The sequence below is a fragment of the Sarcophilus harrisii genome, chromosome 2, assembly GCF_902635505.1.
Source record: "Sarcophilus harrisii chromosome 2, mSarHar1.11, whole genome shotgun sequence".
Lineage (NCBI taxonomy): Eukaryota > Metazoa > Chordata > Mammalia > Dasyuromorphia > Dasyuridae > Sarcophilus > Sarcophilus harrisii.
This window is the reverse complement of record NC_045427.1, coordinates 91,836,874-91,856,934: the sequence shown is the minus strand read 5'-3', so window position 1 is coordinate 91,856,934 and position 20,061 is coordinate 91,836,874. Positions and strand designations below refer to the sequence as shown.

At 33.8% G+C, this 20,061-nt stretch overlaps 1 protein-coding gene across 24 annotated transcripts in view; it reads left to right on the top strand.

The window, feature by feature from the left end:
* NRXN1 (neurexin 1) overlaps nt 1–20,061 on the top strand; it is a 1,358,646-nt gene that overhangs the window by 593,425 nt on the left and 745,160 nt on the right. For all 24 annotated transcript variants that reach the window (XM_031957196.1, XM_031957194.1, XM_031957193.1 and 21 more), the window contains one exon: nt 7,660–8,043. In XM_031957196.1, the coding sequence (XP_031813056.1) occupies nt 7,660–8,043 (384 nt within the window). The remainder of the gene's footprint in view (nt 1–7,659; nt 8,044–20,061) is intronic.

The window sequence follows — 20,061 nt, the reverse complement described above, 5'->3', positions numbered from 1 at the left end:
GAAATCCATTTATCTGGGCATTTTCACTTGAGTTGAATAGAATGTGGAGGTAGCAACCATATTTTTACCTTAAGTAATTCTTCCAAAAGTGAAAAGGAATTTTCTTGCTTCCTTATCCAAGCTAAATATTATCACCTTTTCCCCAAAAATTACAAATAGAGTTGAATAGGACATCAGTGGCAGCCAGTAAAGTATATTTCACATACAAATATCCAGTCTTTGCTTGAAGACGTCAATTTTTTTTCTTTTCTTTATTTTTTTATAATTTTAACTTTTTATTGACAGTACATATGCATGGGTAATTTTTTACAACATTATCCCTTACACTCACTTCTGTTCCGATTTTTTCCTTCCCTCCTTCTACCCCCTTCCCTAGATGACAGGTAGTCTTATACATGTTAAATATGTTATAATATATCCTAAATACAGTATATGTGTGCAGAACCTAACAGTTCTCTTGTTGCACAGGAAGAATTGGATTCAGAAGGTAAAAATAACTTGGGAAGAAAAACAAAAATGCAAACAGTTCACAGTCATTTCCTAATGTTCCTTCTCTGGGTATAGCTGATTCTGTCCATTATTGATCAATTGGAACTGAATTAGATTGAAGACATCAAATTGAGCAAAGATTCCCTTTGTGTAGTCAGACCTTCGCATATATATAGAATAGATTTTCTCCCTAATAGAAAACCAAATTCTACCACAATGCATAGTAATATGTGTGTTAACCTAATTTTAGCAACCATTTTCCTTCTAACCAAGTCTACATGTATAACCATAGAAACACTCTCAAAGTCTTATAATTGCCTCTTTCTTTAAATCACTTAGCTACAGACCATTTATGTAATAATATAACCAGTAGAGAATAGTAGTTTCAGATATTCTAATAAGCATGCCTTCAAGTAGTTTATAATCTAATGGCTAACAAAAGGACCATAATATTGACTTAATTACTAAATATAGTCTAGAACACCTAAAATTGTTACTTATACTTCTTTTCCTTTCTGCCTCTCTGCTCCTATTCTACAATATATTTTTGTATAAATTCTTTTGAAATTTTGTATAAATTCTTTTTGAAAACTTTCCTTCCCTTTAATATCCCACTCTACTTTTTGTCAAAGTCTAGAGAGACAAATGTTCTCATTTGTCTTAATGTCTTAATTACCAGCAATCAAGGCCACATAGATATATACTGATCAGTCCAATCTGTTTGGCAACAGTTTTGAGACAACTCCGCTATATATCATAAAATTAAGAGATAGATGTGATTTTAGAGAGCATTAAGTCCCTCATTTTTACAAATGAGGTAACTAAAGCTTAGAGAGAAATCTATTGACTTGTCCAATGTTATACAAGAGATAGATTTCTAGATCTCACATTTTTCTCCAGAGTTAAATTCAATGACCCTCTGCTGTCCCACTATATTATATTGCCTTATTCTTGAGATTTCTGGTACAATTGAGTGTGGATAAATGATAGAAAAAAAATTTCCCCAATACTCTCTTTGTCATTTTGCTTTTGACCACTCCTTAGAATCAAAACCAGAAATATGTCCTTGAACAAAGATAAACAGAAGATTTTGTTCTTTAAAATTAAACAAAAAACTTTTTTTTAAAAAGGTGGCTAAAAGGTATATATGGGAAAGTTTAGGTGCCATAGTAGATAAAGGGCTGGATTTGGAATAAAAAAGATTAATTTTTCTTAGTTCAAATGTGGCCTCAGGCACTTACTAGGTGTATGGCCCTGAGCAAGTCACTTCATCCTGTTTGCCTCAGTTCTTCATCTGTAAAATGAGCTGGAGGAGGAAATGGCAAACCATTCCAGTATTTTTGCCAAGAAAATCCAAAGAAGGTTCACAAAGTCTTAGACATGATTTGAAAATAACTGAATGAACACAAAAGGGTATGTAGGAAAGTATCCTGCATTTAGACCCAGGGGTCCTCGAAATACGGCCCAAGGGCCAGATGCAGCAGCTGAGGATGTTTATCTCCCTCACTCAGGGGTATGAAGTTTCTTTATTTAAAGGCCCACAAAACAAAGTTTTTGTTTTTACTATAGTCCAGCCCTCCAACAGTCTGAGGGACAGTGAACTGGCCCCTTATTTAAAAAGTTTGAGGACTCCTCTTGGAATGCCCTGTTTAACTTAGCTTGTTAAAGTATCTTCCTCTTGCCAAAGAGGAGTGGGCAGAATTTACTTTTTTCTTTTCTGTGAAATGTGCCCTAATTCATTGAAAGAGGGTTAGAAACCCCACCCCTTCTCCTGTGTATTCTCTTGTTTTGTTAGTCTGTTGAATGCATCCACTTCTTTGCTTTCATGAAAAGCAATTAATTTGTATATTCTTAGTATGCAGTCTTTTTATGTGATTAATATCTCTTCCTGATTTTCTGTTTTTTAATTAGGCTCTTAGAGGGCAGGCATCACTAAGAAACTCACGTAGAATGGCAAAGAGGCCAGTGTCTTAACAAATAGGTGCATTTTAAGTTTTAATGATAATGGAGAGAGAAAAAAGGGAATGTCACATATGCTTATGCATATATATATATATATATTTATTATATATATAAATAAATAAATATTATATATATTCATTAAAGTCTAACTGAAATTTAGCATTGTATTTAATTATGGATATATACAATAAAACATAATTTTGAGAATGAGTCCATTGTTTCCCCTTGGTCTGTATCACACACACACACACACACACACACACACAGATATTAAGAACGAGTCTAGATAGGAATATGGGAATGTGAAAGATAGAAATTATTATTCAAATTCCTTTCTCATTCTACCTTACTCCCTCTCTCAGTAATCCCCATCTCTGTAAATTCCCCTCTACTGAAAGCCAAATTTGTAATGCTTTTCAGCCTGTCTCCCCTAGGAGATTTTTTTCCCTTTCTTTCTGTGAATGTCTAAAAACAAATGTTCTCTTAATGACTTGGCTGCCTGGGCAGTCTCTGTCAGTAGTTTCTATGCCCTTCTCCCTATAAAGACAAGTTCTATTCTTCTGTTCAAGTCAAGGAATGCCTTTTCTGCTGGGATTTGAAATCATCGTGTGCATGGTGTAGGGAATAATGTCTTTTGTGTCCTTAACTAGATAAATGCTTTCACATTTGGCACAGACTGTGTCTACATCACAACTGACCTTAAATATAATATGAAGCAGGAAATTCATCCCTTCCATCTAGTTTGTTTCATTTTTCTCCTTTTCACAGATCTGTCTAGATCCATTGCTCTCCTTCTGCCCTCTGGACGTCCAGGAAGCCCTAGTGTATTTCTTGGCCTTTGTCATTTCTTGAGTTTCAAATCTTTTTTTATCTATTTCTTCTCAATAAATTTGGAGAAATGATAAAGTAATTTTTAATTATGAGGTCAATATTTTTATAATGACTGAGATCAAACTACTAACTCTATGGTGGAAATTTCAGGCATATATTAAGATAATGACAAAACAATGTAGAATAGAGAAGACATCATGAAACAGATTTAGAAATTCCTGAGGTCAAATTCAACCTCTTACAACTACTAACTCAATGATTATAAACAATTCCTTTTACCTCTCAGCGGCAGCTAAGTAGCACAATAGATAGACCATTTACACTCAGAAAGATTTGAATTCAAATTTAACCTCAGAAACTGATAAACTGGAATTGTAGGTAAGCTATTTCACTTCCACCTGCCTCAGTTTTCTTATCTGTTAAATGAAGATAATAGCACCTATTTTTCAGCCATGTTGTAAGGATAAAATGAGGTAACATTTGTAAAGTGCTTTATATGATTATGCTATAATTAATTAATTATTATTTTCTGAGTGTCACACAACTTTCTAAGGCTTAGCTACTAAATTTTAGATGGATTTAAATCTTAAGAGTAGAGGAAGTTCCCACAGCAAGGAGAATGCAGTTATTTGATTTATTGTCATCCTAAGACAGTAAGATAAATTTTTCTGAGAAAGCTAGCATTTGACTCCTCTATAAATATCATCCTGGAGGTGACTGTCTATTCTGCCTTTGAATTAGAGTGAACTTCTGGTTTACATCTACAACCTCATAAGAACTTTTATTTTACTCAACTTTCTCTCTCCCCAATTAGTCAAATCACTTAAAATTTTTGACCATTTTTCTAAAACCAATTTTCCTAGAAGATAGGATTTGTGTTTTATTTATTTTTGTATACCTACTAATACCTAGCATGTATTATACCTTAGCCAGTCAATTCATTCAGAGCAACCAAATCAACTATGCATATGAATAAATCCTTTTCTCTTCTTTGGAGAAATAATCACTAATATATTGATCTCATGGCACTGACATAGATGAGACTTGATCTTTCATCACCTTGATTTTTCCCTTCAATAATATGTGTATGTATATGTGAATGACAGTCCATAACTGACATAGATGAGACTTGATCTGTCATCACCTTGATTTTTCCCTTCAATAATATGTGTATGTATATGTGAATGACAGTCCATATGTTTCAGTTCATCCTGTGTAACTGTTCCTATAACTTCTCCACAATAGACCCATGGAATATATTGAGGGCTTCCCTTTATTATTCTTGACATTTTGTGAGTAACAGTGGAGCCCACAAAATGTCCTTCAGTTGCCCTCTGGGCTGTCCTTGCTTCTGGCTATCATGGTCTCCTTGAGTTACTATGGCTGAAAGAAAATCATCACTTAGTAGTCATCGTGAAATCTTCAAAATAGACAAGTTCACAAGGAGAAAGAATTTGTGCCAGTAAAGTTCTCAATTTCTCTCTCTCTCTCTCTCTCTCTCTCTCTCTCTCTCTCTCTCTCTCTGTGTGTGTGTGTGTGTGTGTGTGTGTTTAATTCTTTTCTTTTCCTTGTACTTGGGTTATTTTGTAGTCTTTCTGTGTCTTTCATTACTGTACTTAGTCACCGACAGGTAAACACTTTTTTTTTTTTTTTGTTAAAGAATGTATTTTAGAGTTTTTATAGATACATAGAAATTTAAGTCTAAAGGGGATCTAAGAAATCATCTAATCATTCCTTTCATTTTATTAATGCAGTAACTAAGACCTAGAGAGACCATATGACTTTTCCAAGGTTATAGGGCAAGTAGCAGAATCAGGATTCAAATCAAGACAAGGTTTCCTACTAGTTATTTCAGTGGCTTTTCCATTATTCCATGCTGCTTTATTCAGACAAACCAATGATAGGTTAGATACCAGGTAATTCAATCAATCATGAACCTGATCTTACTGGTAAGTACCAGGTATGGGGAAGTCATACTCACTTAGGATATTTTGTGGTAGTTCAGGACAGAGGGAGCTCAGGAAAATGCCAAGGTTTCTATATTTCTCAAAAAATAAGCATTCATCTAGTCTCCAGATCTACCTATCTCTGAATAACAGGATTGGGGTTGTTGATCTAAGGGGTGAGGTCAATATAAATTTTCTGACTCAGAATTTAGCCTGAACTTCTAAATGTGGAAAATGTTGCCTTCTCTTACCAGCTATATTTTTCTAATCTTTAGTTATGAGATGAATAAAAAATATTAATATAATAACTTAATATGTGTCAGGTACTAACCAAGGATAAGAATACAAAACTAAGTAAGTAAACCAGTTCTTACTCTAAAACAATTTACCTTCTAAAAGACAGTGTATAAAAGGTCACTACAAGTGTACATATTCAGTGTCTTGGCTTGAAATGGACAGAAAATGGTATTGTGGTCTGGATGTGAATAAGATAAAATGAAAATTCACCTTTCAGAGCCCAAGGTACAAGAACAAGAATCTAAGTTGCAAGGGGAAGAAGGGGAGTACCAAAGTACAGGTGATAGGATTTAGAAATAACCTGTAAGTAGCAAGATCATTCTGATTCTGAACAAGATACTGAAAACTTACTAAGGACTAAAGAACAGAGTCTGAGTTACGATAGGAAGGGGAAGAGAATTAGAATACAGCCTGCATGGTTTAGAGATGTCTGGGAAGTACATAATGGAATCAGACAGCCAAGCAGCCAATCATGCGTAACTGTTAACTAGTTTCCTCAAAAGCATAAAACCAACAAATAAAGGAATGAAATAATAAATATTACTGCCCAGGCTCCCATGAACTCTCCCAGACTTAGGTGGTCTTTAATTAGACAATTGCCAGGGTTTAAACCCAAGATTTCTAGGAGACAGTCAAAAGTGCCTAAGGTTAGCTTTTGCTTCTCCCAGTGGAGCTATGGAAATCAACAATATTCTCTAATGTAAAAATTAGCACATTTCCATGATGCAAAAATGAACAATCTATTCTATCACAACCATTGTGGATTCAGCTACTGGTCATTCTACTACCCCAGTATTTCCTGAGTGGATGTTAATGCTTGACAATTTTTAAAGTCAGTTCTTTTCCATTGGCTGGCATATTGATGGCAAAGACCTGTTTTAAATCAGTTTTAAACTCAGCATACTATTGAGGGAGGAAGATAGGAATAGAGGTTGGGATCTAACATAAAATCTTTTACTTGACATTTGATTTGCTCCCCTTGCCATCTCCTTTTCTTGAAAACAAACAAACAAAAAAGAAAGAAAACATATATCAACTGATGCAAAGTGAAATAAACAGGACTAGGAGATCATTGTATTATAGTAACAGCAATATTGTACAACAATCACCTATGAATGACTTAACTGTTCTCAGCAATATAATAAGATAATTCTGAAGACTTATGTACATTCCACTTGATAGCAAATTGAAGCATGCTTTTTAACTTTTTTATTTTCTTATTCCTTTATTTTAGTTTTTTTTAATTTTTTTCTTGCTTGTGTGCTCTTCTGCAATATGACCAATACAGAAGTATGTTTTCATGGCTTCACATGTATGATCTATATCAAAGTGCTAACTTTCTTAAAAAGGAGATAAGGCAGGTAATTTGGATCTCAAAATTATAAAAGAAATGCTAAAAATTGTTTGTACATGTAATTGAGAAGAATAAAATAAAAACATTCTTTAAAAAATAAAAGTAAAAAAAAGTAGCACCTTCCTCTTTCATCTCTCTATTGTGTCATATCCACTTCATGGACTGATGCCCTTTGGTATTTTCCACTTACTAATCTTGCCTTTAAAAGGACAGTCTCGGGCTATTTATGTGATAAATAGATACAGGCACTTTTACAATAATAAGACAAGGTTCATTGGATTATAGGATTTGCATATAAGTGGCATATGTCACTAGTTCAACCTTCATTTAATTCATGAAAATGAGAACCATACCGGTAAGATGACATGCCAGGTCTGCACAAGGACTACACCTAGCATTGTGAACAATAGAGTTCACAGAAGTGGAGACATGATTTGAATTCATGTTACATGTTCCCATTAGACTGGAACCAGTTATCACATTTACATATTGTAACTTAAATAATATAAAATTGTAGTTATGTGATTACTGCAGGGCTTTGATTATCAGCATTGAGACCTAGCTATAAATGTGAAGTCTGGAACACAAACTCAGTTTCTCTGACTCTAAATCCATTGTATATTTCACTAAGCTATGTTGCTTCTAAAATACCTGAAGTTGGGTAATTTTATTATTCTTTATTTAAATAACCAAATATAGTAAATAGACAAAGTGTCTGATGTGTAGGAGATAACTATGCTATATTCTGAAAATCTTCATGCTGCTTTTTCATTTTGCCAGGTACCATTTCCGTCAACACATTACGTACACCCTACACAGCCCCGGGAGAAAGTGAAATCCTAGACCTGGATGATGACTTGTACCTTGGGGGTTTGCCAGAAAACAAGGCAGGTCTCATATTCCCAACTGAAGTATGGACTGCTCTTCTCAACTACGGCTACGTGGGCTGCATCAGGGATTTGTTCATTGATGGTCAGAGCAAAGACATCCGACAAATGGCTGAGATTCAAAGCACCGCTGGAGTCAAGCCTTCTTGCTCAAGAGAAACAGCAAAGCCGTGCCTTAGCAACCCATGTAAAAACAATGGCATGTGTAGGGATGGGTGGAACAGATATGTTTGTGATTGTTCTGGGACAGGCTACCTTGGCAGGTCCTGTGAGAGAGGTAGGTTTAAAGATGCGACATTACCTCATGATTATATTTGAAGTTTTCACTACATTGCTGAACAGAGAGACCGGTTCATGGAAACTAAACTGATTCTTATTGGAGAATAGGCTTTTAATCATGTTATTTATTTATTGAGAGGCAACTAAGTGGCTCAGTGGCTGAGTGGCTCAAACCTAGTATCAGCAAGATCTGAGTTGAAATCTACCCTTAGGCATTTACTGGGCAAGTCACTTGAGCCTTTTTGCCTCAGTTTCCTTACCTGTAAAATAAGCTGAAAAAGAAATAGCAAACTATTCCAATATTTTTGCAAAAAAAAAAATACCACAACTGAGGTCACAAAGAGTTGACACTACTGAAATTTTGCCTCACTTAAATTTAATTCACTCACAAAATGCTTAGCTCAGTTCCTGGCACATAGTCAACACTATATACAAGTTAACTGTTATTATTATTATTATTAGTTATTATTATTGCATCCATTTATGTCATGAGTATGCTTCCAAGCACCAATATAAATTGGGGGATTATTATTAATGTGCTAAATATTTGGGAAGGTATACAAACTGAACCTAACATTTAAATAAAAATTCAGGATTTTTTAGTATTTCAGGAAACATGTTTTAAAATTTGGTAGAGGCTGTTTCTTTTACTAGAAAGACCACCACTTACAGAAATAATCTCTGTGGCATGCTTATTCAGAAAAATGGAGACAAAGCAGAGTGTGCATAGTTAGATTTATGAATACTAATGGAAAAACTAAATGGTTAATTTATGAATACTAAGAGTAGATTTCATATCAATGATAGAAAATATCATTTGAGACAGTATATTTTAGTAAATAGAAAGTTAGCTTTTTAGTCAAGAAGACCTCACTCTGTTCAGGTTATGCCTCTAGCAAGTTTTAGCTCTATGTCTAGGGATAAGTCCGTTAATCTCTTGATGTCAATAAGAAACTCACTAAAATTGGTATGTTTCAGAAAAATTTTCATTCTAAACTAGTGAAATTCCCACATTGGGAGCTCTTCCCACTGATAAAATCACAGATCCAGATTGTCTCCCTCCTTTTGAAAAATTAAATCATTTTAGTGAACATGTAAGTAGAAACAGCATTGATATTATTGAAACTCTACATTGCAGAGTTAAAAATGGGGTGGCAAATATTGTGTAGGCCTCAGAGTTGAGGGGGAAAATTTGGATTTAGTTCCTCCTTCTGCCACATACTAGTGATATGATCCTAAGAATGTTAGGTAACTATTCAATACCCCAACATAAGGTTCCAATTGGATTTGGCAGGGGCTCAGTTTTACTGGGAAGGAGCTCTCTATATCAATGAAATAACATAGTTGACCAAAAAATAAAACTATGAAGTATTTATCTTGATCTGGAAAGGAAAGGGAATAATAAGCATTTAGATAGCATTTACTTTATTTCCAGACACTTTGCAAGGTGCTTTACAATGTTTTCTGATTTTATTCTCACAGCAACCATGCAAGGTAGATGCTAATATTATCTCCACTTTACAGTTGAGGAAACTGAGGCAAAAAGGAGTTAAATGACTTGCTTAGAGCTGGGATCAAAGGCCAGATAGAAATTCAAGTCTTCCTGCTCTTAGGTCTGGTGCTCAACACTTAATATGAAAGAAAGATAACAAACCAATTTTTTCTGTAATGATAACTAGATCATTTTGTTGTTGATTTTAATTAACTGCCTCCCTTAAATTCATTTCACACACACAAGTCTAGCTATCACCCATCACATCATGATGTCATCATTCTTCTTCAAAAACAAAAGATGAACAGCAACAATTAATGCACTCCAGTGCAGCCTCATGTCTAAGGCCTAACCAACCAGGAAAGAATACCTTACATATCATATATCTGAGCTCACTGCATCAGTCTATGAAACAGTGGACCAGAGTCAGTCCTGCTCTCTCTGGCAAGAGTTAAAATTTTCTTTTCTTTCCTTTTCCTAGCCTCTGTCAGTATGTGTAAGAGCGAGAGGAACATGGAGACTATAGTAGGACTAAATTGGGAGGGAGGAAAAATAAGAATGAAAAATAGTGAATAAACAAAAGAAAAAATTAAGAGTTTAGACAAGGGGCATCTGGGAGCTGTTGGGGGTAGAAATGGGCAGCAGTGACAGCAGAAAAGGGCTACCCCAATTAAGACCTCAATCACTTTATCCTTTCTTTTATGGTAGTGAAGCCATTCTTATGTTCAATAATGTTGCTAAAAATTAGTTTTATAATCCAATTGAGTTGCATATGCTTTGTTAATAGGTTATAACTATATTCCATTTCAGAAATATTTTGAACAGCATTAATAATATTTGTCATTAAAATATTCAACAACTTAAAAAATATAACATATGATTTCCCTCTTTTTACTCTAATTTCCCTCTGCCTGAGTTTCTCATCTATAAAAGAAAGGATTTGAATTCTGAGTTGCCTCCTAGTTCTAAAACTAATATCCTATGCACCCTGCTTCTTAAAAGTATATTTTAAAACATATATATGTATATATAATGTACATATTTTAAATTTATGTTTTAATATGTTTACTTTATAAATGAAAAATAATTTCTAGAAAATGAATGAGTACATGTTTAACTCTGGAAAATTATCTCTACAAGGCAGAACAGCAGTTGATGGCAACAAAAATCCCCAATATCATAGATTTTGAAGGCTTAGAAGGGTCTAGATCAATAGATAAGAAAACTAAGTCCAGAAAGGTTATAGGATTTACTCTATGTCAGGTTTAAGTCCATTTGACTCCCAGACAAATCCTCCTTTCATTGTCTCAAGCTTCATTCTGCATATGTTCAGTTCACTATAAACAAGAAATTATCAGTTTTGTGTTATGTAATCGAACAGGACAATAGTCAAGTATATGTGCTTGTAGCAGAATTGTGTCTGCCAGCAAAAATCTAGTCTTAGTGCCCGTGAGTTGGCAAAAGTGGTTATTTCTTTGTATAGCTTACTCCTTCTTACCAGGCATTTAAAAAAAAATCTGTTTTTTGTTCATTGGGGATAAGAAAAAATAATGTAATATGATATAGAAGTAGAAAAAAAAACAAACAAAAAGGGGGGGTATGTAGAATATATCAATAGTCAAGCCTGATTTAAAAAAAAAAATTAAAAATCCTGACTGAGATGACCTAAAATGCTATTTTTAAAATTTTATTCTGTTGGACAAGGGCCAATTTGTTCTGATGCCTCTGGATTGTTTTATTCCTGGTTAAGTGATGCTGGAAGAGGGCATAACTGAACTGTCACATGAATTACAAAAGCTTTCAGTTAAATATGTATGGTATACCACCCTGTGGCAATATTCTGCTATTACATATGGCAAACATAAAAATAGGCATTGTATTTTTTTTCTAGCAGAAGAGGGAGGGGGGGAAGAGGGAATATTTACATATTGCAGTAATTAGAAAGAGGGGTGGCAAACATATGCAGATTTGCAAATGAGAATTTAATAGCAAACTTCATCACTGGGATTCAGCACATATCTACATCTGACAGGTTGCTGTATCTTGCTACTGATTTCCCTGTTGCCCCTTTGGTTGTGCATCTAGTGTAGAGAGAAAGGTTGATTTTTATTGGTTTTTCTTTTTGGCCTATCCAAGTGGAATCTGAGCATCCTTTGATTTCAGAATTAATTTCTTGGCATATTTTAATGAATGATGGTAACAGGGAAGGCCAAGTTTGTGACTTCCAAAGTTGGCTTCTGTCCATTGCCTCTCCATGGGCTAGTTGAATCAGCAAAGGATATAATGCCTTCTTATTGGATTTTTTAAGTCATAAAAAACTGCCTTACATAGAACAAGATAAATAGGGTCGGAAAGGAACTTAGAGGCAGCTTGGTTCAGTGAACAGAAAGTTAAACTTGCAGTCCTGAAAGCCTACATTTGATCTTACCTCAGGTGAACTTGGATGTCATTTAATTTTGATGGGCCTCAGTTTCCTTATATGAAAAATGACAGGATTGGAATTGATCTCTTTAGTTACTTCTTCCAAATCTATATCTACGATCCTATGAAGTATGTTGTTTTCATTTCACAGATAAAAAAAAAAAATTGAAGCTCAGAAAGACAAATTTACCTGCCTGACTATATCTCAAATACTAGAACCTGAACCCAGGAAGAATGAGATTTTTTTTAAAAGCATTGTATTTTAATTCAAGAGGATGTGATTTCAAACCTCTTCTCTATTACTAACTACCTATGAGTCCTTGGTAAAGTTCACTAAGGAACTACACATAATTCCTGTTCTCTCTTCCAGTTTTAAATCCCATGCTTATAATCTAATTTTCTAGGTATATAATTATGCTATCTTCACTTTATATGTGAGAAAATTAGGTTTATAGGTAACAACAACTATTATTTATAATATGCTTTCAAATTTGCAAAGCACTTTGCAAATATGACATCATTTTATCCTCACAACATCCATGAGGAGTAGGTGCTATTATTATTATTACTATGTTACAGATGAAGGAACTGAAGCAGATAGAGTTTAAGTGCTATTTTTATTCCCATATTACAGTTGAGGAAACTGAGACAGACAGAGGTAAAAGTGGTCAGATAGTTAGTGTCTGAGTTCATAGTTGAATTCAAATCTTTCTGACTCCAGATCCAGTGATGTGCACAGTCATGGAAGAACTCAAACTGAGATCTTCTGCCTGTGTTTTATCCCTTGTGGTCATATATACATGTATGTAATTACCTCTTCAGGAAGAAGAAAAGCAGAAGTTTAGATAAATTTACAAGGGTCAAGTAGGAGAAACATTGATATGAAAGTCAAAAAACCTGAGTTTGAGTTCTGTGATCATTAAACCCATAAAACCTCTCTCAGCCTTAGTTAGTGTTTCTTAATCTGGAAAAATGGAACAAAATTTAGAGCAACTTTCTCAGGTATGGAGACAAAATATTTGTAAATTAACAAGTCCTATATAAACTTGTCCTTTTATTGACCTTTGCTGACAAGAGATAAACCTTAATTATGGGATGAATATATTTATAAATATTAAATGAAGGGAAAAGGAAAATAAAGATATTTTCATTTCAATAGATAATACAGCTTTTCAGAAAATAAAAAAGAATGCTAGAATAGTATATTCTAAATGAAACCTATGACAAATGACTGGTTTCTGTTAATATAATTTAAGGGTATTTACAATAAACAAAAATCATCTTCCTCTAAAACTATGTGCTAATTATATACCAAGAAAATTCCCATCTCAAAACATGTATATTAAACAAATCAGGAAAAACTCCCGAGAAAATGACAAACTGTTGTCAATATTGAACCCAGGCTCCTGCCACCTGCTTTGATGAAGCATTTTTTGAGTAAAGAGGAACTGGAAAATTTTTGGTGATTTTAACATTTCAAAACTATTCTTGATTATATGTAAAATAAAAACATCAATATAATCAGAAGTCTCATTTTACTTGTTTATGAAAACTCCAACAGATGGAGGGACAGATGTCACAGCAATATAATTTGGCTTCTTCTCTGATTTTCATCGTAGATCACAATATGTGACTGCCTGTCGGCAGAGCCTGACACAGGTGTACACCTTAGGCTTCAACAAGGAATAATGCAAAGAAGCAAATTTATCAAACTTAACGATGAGGGGAAGAAGACATAGAACACAAAGCTGAAAATGTATTGTTTCCTTTCCTTTTATAGTCCAGGAAATTTGTAATTGCAATAAGGCTTTTTTCATTTTTATTTTATTTTTTATTAAAGCTTTTTACTTACAAAGCATATGCATGGGTAATTTTTCCAACATTGACCCTTGCATAACATTTTGTTCCAAATTTTTTCCTCCTTCCTCCCACCTGCTCCTCAATACAGGTAGTTCAATACATATTAAATATGTTGAAATGCATGTTAGATCCAATATATATATATACAGTTATCTTGTTGCACAAGAAAAATCAGATCAAGAAGGAAGAAAAAGAAAAACTGAGAAAGAAAACAAAATGCAAGCAAATAACAATAGGGAGAGTGTTCCACACTCTGTTCCCATGGTTCTCTCTCTGGGTATAGATAGCTTTCTTCATCTCTGCACAGGCAGAACTGGTTTGAATTATCTCATTGTTGAAGAGATCCATGTCCATCAAAATTGATCATCATATAGTTTTATTGTTGGAGTATATAATGATCTCCGGCTTCTGCTCATTACACTTATTAGCTTCAGTTCATGTAGGTCTCTCAGACCTCTCTGAAGTCAATCTGCTGGTCATTTCTTACAGGACAATAGTATTCCATAGCATTCATAAACCATAATTTATTCAGCTATTCTCCAGATGATGGGCATCCAGTCAGTTTCCAGTTTCTTGCCACTATGTAAAGGGCTGCCACAAACATTTTTGCCCCTGTGGGTCCCTTTTCCTTCTTTAAGATCTCTTTGGAATATAAGCCCAGTAGAAACACTGCTGGAACAAAAGTTGATAACTTTTTGACCATAGTTCCAAATTGCTCTCCAGAATGGTTGAATCTGTTCACAATTCCACCAACAATGTATCAGTGTCCCAGTTTTCCCATATCCCCTCCAACATTTGTCATATCTTTTCCTGTCATCTTAATCAGTCTGATAGGTGTGTTAGTGATATCTCAGAGTCATCATAATTTGCATTTCTCTCATCAACAGTGATTTGGAGCACCTTTTCATGTGGCTACAAATAGTCTCAATTTCTTCATCTGAAAATTGTCTGTTCATATTTTTTGATCATTTATCAATTGGAGAATGGCTTGAACTATTATAAATTTGAGTCAATTCTCTATTTTAGAAATGAGGACTTTATCAAATTCTTTGGATGTAAAAATATATCCCAATTTATTGCTTCTCTTCTAATCTTGTCTGCATTAGTTTTGTTTGTACAAAAACTTTTTTTAACTTAATGTAATCAAAATCATTTATCTTATGATCAATAATGATTTCTAGTTCTTCTTTGGTCACAAATTCCTTCCTCCTCCACAAATCTGAGAGGTAAACTATCCTAGATTCTTCTAATTTGTTTATAGTATCATTCTTTATGCCTAGATCATGAACCCATTTTGATCTTATCTTGGTATAGGATATTAGGTATGGGTCTATGCCTACTTTCTGCCATACTATTTTCCAATTTTCCTAGCACTTTTTGTCAAATAATGGGGCCTCTGCGTTTGTCAAATGCTAGATTGTTATAGTCCTTGACTATTTTGTTCTGTGACTTAACCTATTCCACTGATCAACTTTTCTATTTCTTAGCCAGTACCAAATGGTTTTGATGACCGCTGCCTTATAATATAGTTTTAGATCTGGTACAGCTAGACCACCTTCATTTGATTTTTTTTTCCATTAGTTCCCTTGAAAGTCTTGACCTTTTATTCTTCCAGATGAATTTTGTTGTTATGTTTTCTAGTTCAGTAAAATAGTTTCTTGGGAGTTTGATTGATATGGCACTAAATAAATAGATTAGTTTGGGGAGTATTGTCATCTATTATATTCACTTGACCTATCCATGAGCACTTGATATTTTTCCAATTGCTTAGATCTAACTGTATTTGTTTGGAAAGTGTTTTGTAGTTTTGCTTATATAGTTCCTGACTTTCCCTTGGCAGATAAATTGCCAAATATTTTATGTTGTCAACAGTTTTTTTTTAATGGAATTTCTCTTTGTGTCTCTTGTTGTTGGATTATATTAGTGATGTATGAGAATGCTGATGATTTATGTAGATTTATTTTGAATCCTGCAACTTTGCTAAAGTTGTAGATTATTTCTAATAGCTTTTTAGTTGATTTTCTGAGGTTCTCTAAGTATACCATCATATCGTCTGCAAAAAGGAATAATTTGGTTTCCTTATTACCTACTCTAATTCCTTTATTCTTTTTTTCTTCTCTTATTGCCAAGGCTAGCATTTCTAATACAATATTGAATAGCAATGGGGATAGTGGGCAACCTCGTTTCCACCCCTGACCTTATTGGGAATGGTTCTAATTTATCACCATTACATATGATGTTTGCTGATGATTTTAAATATTTATTTCAAGGAAAAGTCCATGTATTCCTATGTTCTCTAGTGTTTTTAATAAGAATAGGTGTTGGATTTTATCAAATGCTTTTTCTGCATCTATTAAATAATCATATTTTTTGGTTAATTTGGTTATTGATATAATCAGTTATGCTAATAGTTTTCCTAATATTGAACCAGTCCTGCATTCCTGGCATAAATCCTACTTGGTCATGGTGTATTATCCTGTGGATGATTATCTGTAACTTCTTTGATAATATTTTATTTAAGATTTTAGCATCAATATTCATTAGGGAGATTGGTCTATAATTTTCTTTGTCTGTTTTTGTCCTACCTAGTTTAGGTATCAGTACCATGTCTGTGTCATAAAAATAATTTGGTAGGAGTCCTTCATTCCCTATTTTTCAAATAGTTTATATAGTATTGGAGTTAATTGTTCTTTAAAAGTTTGGTAGAACTCACACGTAAATTCATCTGATCCTGGGGATTTTTTCTTAGGGAGTTGATTAATAGCTTGTTCTATTTCTTTTTCTAAAATGTGACTAAGTAATTTATTTACTCTTCTGTTAATCTGGGCAATCTGTATTGTATTGCAATGTAGGTATTCCTCCATTTTACTTAGGTTGTCAAATTTATTGGCATATAGTTGAGCAAAGTAACTTCTAATTATTGCTCTAGTTTCCTCTTCCTCTTCCTTCCTTCCTTCCTCTTCCCCTTCCTTCCCTTTTCATTTTTGAGACTAACAATTTGATTTACCTCTTTTCTTTTTCGAATGAAATTAACTAAAAGTTTATCTATTTTGTTGGTTTTTTCATAAAACCAACTCTTAGTTTTATTTATTAATTCAATAGTTGTTTTTAAGTTTCAATTTTATTGATCTCTCCTTTTATTTTTAGAATTTTAAGATTGGTATTTGATTGGGTTTTTTAAATTTGTTCCTTTTCTAGCTTTAATTGCAAACCCAATTTATTGATCTTCTCTTTCTTTATTTTATACAAGTAAGCATCTAGAGATATAAAATTTCCCCTTATTACCTCTTTGGCTGCATTCCACAAATTTTGTTATGTTGCCTCATTATTGTCATTCTCTTGGGTGAAATTATTGATTGTGTCTATGATTTACTGTTTCACCCATTCATTCTTTAGGATGAGATTATTTAGTTGTTTTTGTTTCTTTTTGGTCTATTTTCCCCTGGCCCTTTATTGAATGTAATTTTTATTGAGTAGTGATCTGAAAAAAAAAAATGCATTTACTATTTCTGCCTTTCTGCATTTAATTTGGAGGTCTTTAGGTCTTAATACGTATTCAGTTTTTGTACAGGTCCATGAACTGCTGAGAAGAAAGTATACTCCTTTCTGTCTCCATTCAATTTTCTCCAAAGATCTATCATATCTAGTTTTTCTAGTATTCCATTTACCTTTTTATCTTCTTTCTTATTTATTTTATTATTTGATTTATCTAATTCTGAGAGGGCAAGGAGATCTTTCACTATTATAGTTTTGCTGTCTATTTCTTCTTGCAACTCTCTTAACTTCTCCTTTAGGAATTTAGAGGACCACTTGGTGCATACATGTTTAATATTCATTTTGCTTCTTTATCTATGATATCCTTTAGCAAAATATAGTTTCCTTCCTTATCTCTTTTAATTAGATCAATTATTGCTTTTGCTGGATATGAGATCAGGATGGCTACCCCTGGTTCTTTTTACTCCCCTGAAGCATAATAGATTCTGCTCCAGCCTTTTACCTTTACTCTGTATGCATCACTGCTTTAAATGTGTTTCTTGTAAACAACATATTGTAGGATTCTGGCTTTTAATCCAGTCTGCTATTCACTTACATTTTATGGGAGAGTTCACCCAATTCACATTTACAGTTAAAAACTATTAATTCTGTATTTCCTGCCACCTTATTAACCTCAAACTAAACTATACTTTTCTTTTTCCTTTTCCCCTTTCCCTCATCCCCAGTATTTTACTTATGAACCCTACTTGCCTCAAGCAGTCCTTTCCCTTTAGAAATCCTCCCATTTTCTAATATCTTTCCCTCACTATTTCTCTTTTCCCTTCTATTTAGTCTACTACTTCCCTTTTTCCCTTTCACCTCCCATTTTTATATAAGATGAGAGATGTTTCTTCGTGACACCAAATATATCAAATATTTTTTCTTTGGGCCAAATCTGATGAGAGTAAGATTCACACAATATTTGTCACCCTCCCCTTTTTTCCTCAATTATAATAGGTTTACTTTGTCTCTTCCTGAGATGTAATTTCCCTCATTTTACCTCCACTTCCCCCCCCCCCTTTTTTTTGTTACAATCCTCTTTCTATCTCTAGTTTCTTTTTTATATTATAACAATAAAATCATATTATACATGTATTCTCAATGTATACCCATAACAGAAATACAGTTCTCAAGAGTTTTTTTTTTTCCTTTTTACCTTTTTATGCTTCTCTTGAGTTGGGTGCTAAGTGGGCATGGCCAGGTCCCATGAGATTCTGGCATTTAGGGGTTCACTATTGATCTTTTGTGTTTGTGTTGGATGTTTCATAATTTCTCTGCATTTTATATAAAGCATTTTATATACATTATATCACTTGATACTCCTAACAAACTTTTGACTAAAGTCTCGTGAGTATCATTGTTTCATTTTACAAACAAGAAAACAGACTTAGAAAAGTTAAATGACTTTTTTATGGTTACACAGATCATATCACTGGTGAAATCTGAACTCAAGCCTTTTCTGATACCAAGTCCCTTTTAAATTTCCACTAAGCTGTGCTGCAAAAAATAATCAATATTTTTTCCAACTTCAGAATAATGTTTTCTTCCTTCTTTCCTTGTCTCCTTCCACATTTTGCTCCTTTCTCCCTTATTTTTTCCTCTTTTTCTTTTCTTGTTCTCTTGCTCTCTCTCTCTCCCTCCCTCTCCAGCTCCCTTTCCCTCCTTCTTTCCCTTTTTCCCTGTCCCTATCCTTGCCCCTCTCTCACTCCTTCTCTCCCTCCTTCCCTCCCTCTTCTTCTCTCTCTCCCTCCCTCTCTCACTCTTTCCCTCCTTTCCTTTCCCTCTGTTTCTCTCTCTTCCTTCCTCTCTATCTCCCTCCTCCCAACTCCACCTCTCTCTTTTTGCTTCCCTTCCTCGCTTCCTTCTTTCTAATCAGGGTAATATTCAGATGTGGTAGATAAAGGATGACTCTACAGCCATATCTACCTATTTTCAAATATGACCGTATTCTCAAAAGAGCTTTCAAGAGTCACATTAAAGATGTATGAATAAAGAGTCAGAACATTCTTACTATCTTCCTACCATGTACTCAATACTAATCTGGGCTATAAAAGAAGACCCTGACTTTGACAAAAATTCACTTTCTGCAATTAAAGGGGCTCTTGATTATGTAAATCTCTTCTACATTGGGCCATATCTTATGATCCATCTCATTATATCCCACTGAATTCTAACAATTCTTCCATTCCTCAGTTTTAGTTGACATTGTGACAATGAGCATTAGTGAGAATGGAGGATAGTTTCCAAATGGTTACATTATTTCATCATACTTCAAACACTCCTCCTACTCCCCAGGGATTTTGATTGTGGTTTTTATCTCATAATCAAAAGACCTGGATTAGACCTGGATTCAAGTCCCACCTCAGGTTTTATTATGTGACCAGAGAAAAGATATTTAACAAGTCTCTGAGACTCTGTTTCCATCTATAAACTTTGGATAATATTTATAGTATATACCTCAGAAAGTTATTGTGAAGAAACATTTTATAAATCTTAAAGCACTATCCAGATGTAAGTTAATAGTGTAAGTTGATCCTGTGTGATATGGGGAATAGATTAGTGAATTTGGAATCAGAAGATAAGTTCAAACCTTAATCCTTGTATTTGCTTTCTGTGATAGCTTGAACATATTCAAATTCCTGAGAATTCAAATTCTCAGTTTCTTCATCTGAAAAGGAAATAATTGGATTTGAGTAAATATAAGGTGTA